The 9,554-nt window shown below is 40.2% G+C and overlaps 1 protein-coding gene across 6 annotated transcripts in view; it reads right to left on the minus strand.

The window, feature by feature from the left end:
• Positions 1-9,554, minus strand: part of MAP4K4 (mitogen-activated protein kinase kinase kinase kinase 4) — a 246,292-nt gene that overhangs the window by 236,208 nt on the left and 530 nt on the right. For all 6 annotated transcript variants that reach the window (XM_019524198.1, XM_019524203.1, XM_019524202.1 and 3 more), the window contains exon 2: positions 9,283-9,348. In XM_019524198.1, the coding sequence (XP_019379743.1) occupies positions 9,283-9,348 (66 nt within the window). The remainder of the gene's footprint in view (positions 1-9,282; positions 9,349-9,554) is intronic.

Raw genomic sequence — 9,554 nt, forward strand, 5'->3', positions numbered from 1 at the left:
AAAAAAAAAAAAAAAAATCAAACACTGAACCAGTGAAAATAAATATCTAGGGTAAATGATAAGGCAGCCAATTAATAACCCAACACATCTGTAATGCTTGCTATACAACTCATTTTTTTCACATTAACTCACTGCAAAACAACTAATGATATGCAGTACTATCAGTTTCTTGGAGAAGCACAAAGAAATGCAATTAAGGTCTCCACTCTGGAGATACACTGCTGTTTCATTCAGACATTACTGCATCAATCCCCTGGAGGGATATTTTGGATTACTATAGCAGCATATGCTAGTGACTCTACTATTAAGGGTTTGTCAGCGTTGCCATTATGGCCCCTACTTTCAGGGGTGTGTCATTCAACCACAAGTACTGCCTTTTAAACCAAGTTTGGAGCCCTAAAAACTGCCTAAAAACTTGTCTAGACAGGAGCTATTGTACCGATGCAACTATTTCAGAGAGAGTATGTGATGTCATACTGATATTGTAAATTGGTACAACGTCCTCAAGTTAATGAACTGTACCAGAACAAAGGTGGTTAAATAAAGACTATACATTGATGGAAGTAAGCCATATCAATAACTGCATTCCCACTGCGGTTTTGCCACCTTGACCACACTGTTACAAAGTTTAGTTAGCAGAGGTTTACCCTTCGCAAGGCTTTGCTGATGTAACTACAGCTATACCAGTGGAGAAGGCACCTTGTAAAGATGCAGCTTATACCTGCCAAAGCGTTCTTTCACAAGCAAAGCTACACCTCCTCAAACATGAGGTATGCCAGCAAAACACAGTTTTAATGGGTATAACTCTGCCTATCGGGATTTCTGCTAGCAAAGTTATGCAGACTGGGCTGCACCCAGTATCTATCAACCAACGTGAAAAATTCCTGATATATCATGCCCACAAAGCCAAGACCAGTATACCTTGACGGAGTAGCACAGACAGATCTGTATTTGACAGAATGCCAGCTTTCTAACAAATATATTATTAAAATTTTTTATTGAGAATCACAGTACTTTCTTTCCAATCCTGATGCCGTTTTCCATTTAAAGACTGGTTCCCCTTCTCCTCCATTCCAGTATGTCTTTTGCTCTTCCTTTCCCCAAATCATGTTCTGACCTCTCCTACTGTATTTTCTCCTTTCTTCCCCAACAAATCTCCTGATACTACACTCAGACCCACCGTCTCCTTTTGCTCATATTCACATCCTTCCAACCCCAAATTCTAGCCAAGACCTCCTCTACTCTAGTAAGAGACTGATATTAAAAATAAGGGTAGAGCTAGGGTTGTTTGTTGCCCCTGGACAGCAGAGAACGTGAATTACATGGTAAGTTAATTCCCACCCCCTCCTACTCCTGCCTACGGTTGCTGTGATTGCTACCAGTGGGCTGCCCAGGGTGCATTAGCCTCTAACTTCACCCGAGGTATCTGACTAATCCCCATCTACTGACTCCTCAGGCCTCAGCACTTTTATGCTCTTGCAAGATTGGTTGTTCTCCACTTCTTAAGCAGTTCTCAGTCCCTGACATTAAGTTCTCCAACAGTGCACAGCCTCTGACAAAGCATGTCATCACCTACAAAAGGTTAAGCCTTCTTGAACAAGTTTCTAATGTGCCACCCTGCCTTACCTTCTGCCTGATTTCAAGCTAATACAGCTACCTACCCCTGTCTAGCCACGATGCTGCTCACAGATTTACAAAGCAGTAGCAAATTGAAACAGGTGCCATCCTAGTCGACTTTAACTGCCTCACAAGGCTTTGAATAGTACTTTGCTACTCTTCTACTACAAAACTAGAAGCAACAGCAAAGATTCTCTAAAGCAGGGTTGGTCAACCCATGGCGCACGTGCCACAAACAGCACAAGCAACCTGTGTCACAGGAGGCACACTTGGGAGGGGACAGGTAGCAGAAAGCAGAGCAGCAGATCAGGCAGAGGAAGAGGACCAGAGCAGCACTTGGGGATAGTGCAGGACTAATTTATGGCACACCTGCCAAAAAGGTTGTCATCTACCACTTCAGAGCTCCCTGACTAAACAGCTATTAGATTGAATCCCTGATTGAATCACCTATTAGATAAAAGCACCAAAAAGCCCCACTGACGCGTCCAATCTATACAGACACTGTGGAGACAGGATGAACTAACACACTGTTTCTTCCAGTAAAGCGTATTTGTTTTCTTTCTTTTTTTTTTTTTCCCCCACCCGTAACAGTCTGAACCCTTAGAAATTAACTTGTTCAAAGAGGCACAAGCTTTCATAGGTAACAACCTACTTCATCGTTGCTTTATGGGATGTAGGGGCACCAAAACCTTAGAAATAGTACACTGGGCATTTGGCAACACTTGTACAAGCAGAGAAGTGGTGACCCTGCATAACAAGTTTTTCATGCAGCAACCAAGAGGAAGGCACTTTAAAAAATATCTAAATGAGATGGGAAAACCTCAAAATCAACCAAACAACTCCTGTTGAGTAACAAGACCTAATTTTAATACCTTCAAATTAAATCAAAAAAGGTTAAAAAAATGGTCTCTTAAGACAGTAGTTTTAATCTTTTATCTACAGCTTTTTTAAAAAAATTACAGACATAGAGCACTATGAATTAAAGGGTCTGATTAAAAAAAAATAAGCATCTTGCATAGTTATGAGTTGCTACCCTACCTACCTTTTTGAAGTCAGCTGATTTTTTTTCCCCTATCGACTCTAACGGTGGGTAGAAGGTAAGGCAGGCTAGCACTGGTTTCCTTTTGTAGGTGACAACCTACTTCATCAGACACCGATAAAGTAGATTGTCACTTATGAAAGCTCATGCCTCTCTGAAGCAGTTAGTCTGTAAGATGCCACCTTGCCCTGCCTTCTGCCTGAGTTCAGGCTATCATAGCTAATGGTACTAGTATGAGTACCACTGAACGGTATTAGTAGAATGGTACCACTCTAGTAATGGTAGGCAAGTCCTAAAATAATGCTGTAGATACAGATCTTCTACAACTATGACTGCATCAACCTATTTGCCATGAGTTAACAGTATCATATTAGGGGCCAATATCATTCAAAGCTGGAAGTGGAAGAAATGAGAAATCATAGAATCATACAAGTAGGGTGGGAAGGGACCTTGTAGATCTTCAAGTCTGACCCCCCACCTGGGCAGGAGAAAAAACTGGACTCAAATGAGTCCAGTCAAGTGGACATCAAGCCTCTTCTTAAAGATCCCCAGGATAGGAGCCAGCACCACTTCCCTAGGAAGTTGGTTCCAGCTCCAAGCCGCCCTAACTGTGAAATAGTCCTGCAAGAGCTAGCTTTAGAGACAAAAATATAAAAACCTTAAAATGACATTTTAAGAAAACGTGTGACCACTCCAAGAGGCTAGAAATGATGTTCAAACTAAAAGTTTCACCTTTAAAAAAAAGAGTACATACTAACTAGACCATAAGACAACTCAGCCATCTTTGCAGTTGAAGGTTTATACTAAAACCAATACAAGCAGAAAGGCAGAAAGGGCTGATCACTTCTTTTAAAGTGAGATCCCCTCAGGGAAATTCCCTGGCATCATTCCACCAAATGGGGGGGATGGAGCTGCTGTCACCATAGCCACAGACAATCCCTTGTGCCTCCACATTTACTTCATGGCCTTAGAGACTTCCCTCTGGTCCCTGATAGCAGTCCCTACAGTGAAGAAGACCCCACAAAAAGAAAAATATAGGCTAAGGCTGTCCTCATAACCTCTCAAAGGGAGGGGCTTGTGGGGAAGAAAAAAAGTGGTACGCCTGTCTACCTGTTCCTCACTTCTGCAATCAAAGCCACCCACTATTACTCAGACTTGCACAGAAAACTTCTCTGGTGCCTTTTCATCTCTTCACGAAGGTGATGGGAGAATAAGAAATCTGTGTATACAGAAAGTCTTCGCCCTGGACAAGCTGGGGAGAAGAATCCTCCTTCCAAACAGCTACAACACAGGAAGCTGGGTATTGAGACGAGGTCTCCCCACAACAGATCAGTTTATAGAGTAGAACAGAGTGGCTACCCAAAATGAAAAAGGATGTGGGAGAAAAAGATATAGGTTCTGTAGTCCTAGTTAAAGCCCAAAACTCCACCGAAGAGAAGCCTGCATACCGACTTCTAACAAGAGTTGGATCAAGCTCTTAATATTACATTTTTATGTACATTACAATCTAGTACAGAAAGACCCTCACCAGGTGAGGGATTTGCCATGGAGGCAGTCACCATGCTAACTATTCTAAGACACATCCCATGCCCCAAGAGCTTGCAATTTGATTTAAGACAGGATACCAAAAGTAGGTTTGACAAACAGACAGATGGAATGGGGGAGGGAAGAGAGGGAACATGTGGTTACCCACAATTAGCAGGTTGCACTTTTTTAAATAAAAATAAATATCAGTAATCCCCACTGGCCACCTGCCTAGCTTTTGTATATTTAATTGAAAGGATTTGGGAGGTAGGGGGCTTTTCAGAAGTGGGCAATCCTTTTACAATGCAACTGAGTAAAATGAGAATACATGCAACTATAAAAACTTTTAAAATACCACTTTTTCCTTTCTTTATTTTTTAAATTACAAGCACTATTCTGCCCTTACCAATTCATTCAAGAAAAAAAAAAGAAAAAAAAAAATCAATACTGGACAATGAAATTCCCTCAGAAAATAAGAGGAAAAGAAGGAAAGCAGTTCATACTTAAATAAGCTGATCTGGTCCAGTTCCTGAAACCAAGTGACCCAACTATACTGAATACAGTTTGACATTATAGTGATAAAACTGGAATTGTATTCACATTTGAAAAAAATCATTTGAATCCACAATGATGCACTTTCTTTTCTGTCTCTCTAATGAACGGACATCTATGCTATATAATCAGTCAACAATTAGTTAAAAATACCAAGCGCTACATCCCCTCCTTCAACAAAAAAAAGCTATCTTTTTAAATAAAAATCCATTGAGAGAGAGGGTATCCTTAGTGAGAGAAAAACATTTATCCTAGTTTAATTTATTTTCAAATCAGCATTTAAACTACCACATCTTACATTATTTCCTTTTATGAGCCAGAATTTAGACAATACACATCATTTACATGCAGTTTTGGAAGGCTGCAACATAAATCAACAAAAGAAGCCTTCACTATGAATTAACTATTACAAGATACTTAGAAAGCAAGACCAGCACGAATTAAGGGAACTTAGGACTGCTGTCCCTAACTCCGAGCTTTCTGGCACTTTTTTTTGTTATGCTTCAAACCTAGCATGGGAATTTTTTTTCCTAGTCAGTTCTGCCAACCTAGAAATGCGTGGTTGCCATATGTAAGAAGGACAGAAGTAACAGCACATGTACCACAGCTGTTTTTATAAAAGGTTAATATCTTTTTTATTTTTTCTAAGAGAAATAATTAAATGTTACTATAGTTTAATCTAAAGTTAGCTTGTAAATTACATACCAGCAGCCACTTTATTAACTTCAGATCTGTTTCATGAAACTTCTAAAAGGGTGACCAAATGCCTATCATTTATATACTCAGTTTTGCACATTAAAAAAAAAAAAGTGACAGTAATTTACTAAGATTCTCTCTCAAATTACAAGTAAACATTTTTTCTTTTTGGCTAAGTAACCTTTACCCTTCAAATGTGAAGTTTACTATTTTGGTCTGGAAAATAAACTAACTAAAGAAGTACAATATTGCTTGGGATGATTTGCAGTATTTGCAAATGATCCACAGAAAATTTTTAAGACAAGCTGCCAGGTAAGTATTGCTGGAATTTGCATTTAAGTGCTCTGATAAAATGTGATAGACTTAAAGACTAGAAGACACTGTATGCAAAGAACTTACTCCAAAAGATAACCCTCAAAAACATGTACAATTACATCATAACTACATATGCCATTAGGTTACATGTCATTCAGATAATCTCCCAAAAGCAAGTTGTATCATAGTATATCACTGTATTTATTCACATACCACGTGCACCTTTTCCTAGAAATAAGCCGTCAATAAAATATGGTAGTTGAAAATTGAAACTTGATTAACAATAAATTCATTTCCTATTGTTTGTTTATTAAAAAACCCTGACAACTAGACATTATGACTAGAACACACAGCTAGCCGAGCTCCGCAATCTAAAAGAAGGAAACACATTTGTGCACAAGTCTGCACATGCCTTTCAGCTCAAAATCAGCTGATAACCTGTTGAAGAGAAACTCCTCTTAGAATTCTAATAAAAATACTTCTCTCATTACAATTTATACTTTTAAAAAAGAAACCTGGAGATCTTCTACTTCCACAGCAATTCAGAGCAACTTCACTTGCTGTATCTCAAAATTTTAACTACTTGCTTCCTGGCCCAGAACACTAGAAGTTGCTATTTTTCTTCTTCTCAACATTTGAAACTCTATGACAAAAGAGCCAACAACCTCTAGACAAGCCATATACACATCCTCACTTCTTATACTGAAGAAATAAAAATTCTCTGACAGTGGATTGTAGCTAGCTTTTGGACACAAACCAATAAATTAACTAACCTCCCCACAGTAAGCATAGTAACTAAATAATTTCCATCTCATTCAATCACACCAAGCCTAGTGGAATCTCATGTTCATTTTTTCCCTTGATTCATCACTGCATAATATGCTTTTCTTGAAATGCAGAGTTCCCCAGAAAAATGGGGAACAATAACCAAGTCTATGATTAAAAAGAAAAAGGTAGAAGCTACTCACTTGACTAGGAGATAGACTATTGAAAAGCAGTGTTGCTTATGTCCCATTCCCACAGTGAATTCCACATTGGCAGACTCTTGTAACTGCACAAAATCCCAATATTTATACATAATGCTCCAGACTGGTGAATGGCTCTGCCTACACTGCAAAACTTGGGCTCTCTCTAAATGCTAAATATTGATTCAGAAGCCTATTTTAGACCTTCACCATTCCCCCCTGCCCCTTGTTTTGTTTTGGTTTTTTTTATCTTCTATAATTTCTCTCTTTCATGAAAAAGCCATTTTCAAAGAAATGGAGTGGACTTGAGAGACAGAAAAAACTAGTATTGACTATGGTCAACAGGTTGAGGATCTTTTTATGTTCTGAAGAGAAATGCCTAAGCAAGACAAACAACCTTCAGTATAATCACCAATGTATATGAATTAGACAAAGAGATAACGTAATGCACTCTCATGCTCCCTCTGTAGTCTCTGCAGTGGCAGCTAGCCAGCCAACCATATACCTACAGTCCAGATGACATCATCACTGATGCCAAGACAAACCTGGAAGTAAATCAAACTAGCAATATCTGAGAAATGTATAATGACTGTTTGTAATGCAATCCTAAATGGCTGAAAATCTATTTCTATTTGACAAACAAATCCAGTTAGTTCTCATCCTGCCACAGTACTGAATTCCCTCCTCCCACCCCAAACACAGAATTGAGGACTCAGAAAACTAACTACTAATTTAGGGCCCATTGCTATATTCTTTTTACATGCAAAACTCTTACCTTAGCCCTAAGGTGTCTAGGTTATGCAAGGAACTCAGGATCAGACCTTTGTTTCCATAAACCCTGCGTTCTTATCTTGGGAAAGTCTTGTTGCTTATGTCACCTTACACAGACAAAAAATGAACCTGTCCCCTATTTTAAGCTCACACTTGCCAAAATATGATGCTGATGTCCAAGGAGTTTCTAACAAAGGTAGCAGCATTTAGATGATTTCTAAACTGTAGTACCAACAATGAGGTCTTTCCAACACACGACTCTTAACTTACATGTAATCAAAACTTCTTATTCATTGTTTGATAAATATGTTGGCTAAGTTTGGGGTAGTGTGGAGATGAGTTTAGTAGTTTTTCTAGGACTCTTCAAGGGCATTTCAACAAAATTAAATTAAGAACTCCTACTGTCAGGCAGTTAACCCAACAAAGAATTGACTAATTAGTTCAAAGCCTTATCAGGTAAACCAACTAACAATATACCAGCTGCAATAATCAACAGGAGAGTTTAAAGTCAGGCATTCACACCCCACTTTTTCTTATAAAGAGGGTCCAGGTGATGCAAGCTTTGTAGCAGAAAGATTACAGAAAAATAATTATTAAATGGATTACCCTGAGGGAAATGTCAGAGGTCAGCTTCTAATCAGCCTTTATACCTTACCCAGGCCTGTTGAGCCATATGGTTTTCCAGCCTTTTGCAAGCAGCAGCAGTCAGGATATTCGATTTCTACTTTTAAATGAGATTTGTCCATTATGGATAATATGATTCTCTATCCTTGATGCTGGAGCTTACTTTCTCAAAGAAAAACTAAATGCTTTTTGTTTGTAGAAGATGCACCGAAATGGCTTACTTATAGTTAGGGAGATGTATAGAATAGCAATTTACAACTGGGGAAAGGTTAAGCTCTGTAGTCTTATTTAAAAAACACAGAAAAGAATGCCCCCTTCCAATTTCCATTTTATTGGAATAAATGGGGATCATAGTTAATTAGTCATACTGGTAAGAGCTGCTCATTGCAAAGTCATGCAGTCTCAATGTGCATTTGTTTCCTGTACTGAACGTTAAAAAGTAGACCATAGCTTCACACCCACATGGGCTCTCTCTCCCTTCACTTTTTTTGTTCTTTATACACTCGTCTAACAGGTTATTCTAGGAATTCTGATTTTACTGTTTGCAGACAATGATCTTTTCCTGCTCTGCTGGTCTACTGTCACTGCTCCCGGACTCTTCCCCTGCCCCAGTCACACACCCCCTACAAGCAGCACCGCTTAGCCTAGACCTGGCATCTAGAGCCACTTGGGCAGGGTTTTCAACCAGGAAACCAGGTGACAAGTTTCAAACAAAGCCAAACCCCTTTGTTTTAAGAGGGCACAAAAGCAAGACCTTCCTTCCTTCATTTATTATTTAATGGATTTGCAAGGAGCACATTCCCCTCCTCAGCTGGCCCCCAGTGATTGCTTAGCCAGTTGCATTCTTGATAAGAAGAAGGAAAAAAACTAAGGAAGATCTTAAACGGTTTGGGGAAAGGGTGGTTAAAGCAGTCCTTTCTGTCCCTTTTTCTTAACCCCTGGAGGCTGTCCTTGGGAAAACACCACGGTGGGCAGGCAGCTGGCACAGTCGTCCTATAACATCAGCATCACCTTTTGTATCGCGCTTAACTTTTTGCGAGCAAACCGCGGCGGCCTGGCACGAGCCGGGCAGGCAACAAAGCAGAGAGAGCCGGTGGCGTGCAGAAGAGAGGAGAGAAACAAAACGAGACCAGGGGAGAAAAAAGAAAAGACAAAACAAAGCCGAGAGAAGACACCCACCTTATACACTTGCCCGTAGGTGCCATTGCCAACCACTTCCACCAGCTCAAAAATCCCAGCTGGGTCCTACACAGGGGTGGGGCGAGGGGAATGAAAAGGGGACAGAAGTCAGGTATCCGTGTGGCAAAGCGGTGGCTGAGGGCAGAGCGCTGGGCAGGCAGGGGGGCGCTGGGGCCGGGGAGGATGTTGGCCGCGCAGCTGTTGCGCCCTGTCCCCCACCCCGCACATGCCAACACATGCAAACAAAGGAAAGCAGCCTGGTGGCTCCCCCC

This window comes from Gavialis gangeticus, unplaced genomic scaffold (assembly GCF_001723915.1).
Source record: "Gavialis gangeticus isolate Ggan-Ray unplaced genomic scaffold, GavGan_comp1, whole genome shotgun sequence".
Classification (NCBI taxonomy): Eukaryota; Metazoa; Chordata; order Crocodylia; family Gavialidae; genus Gavialis; species Gavialis gangeticus.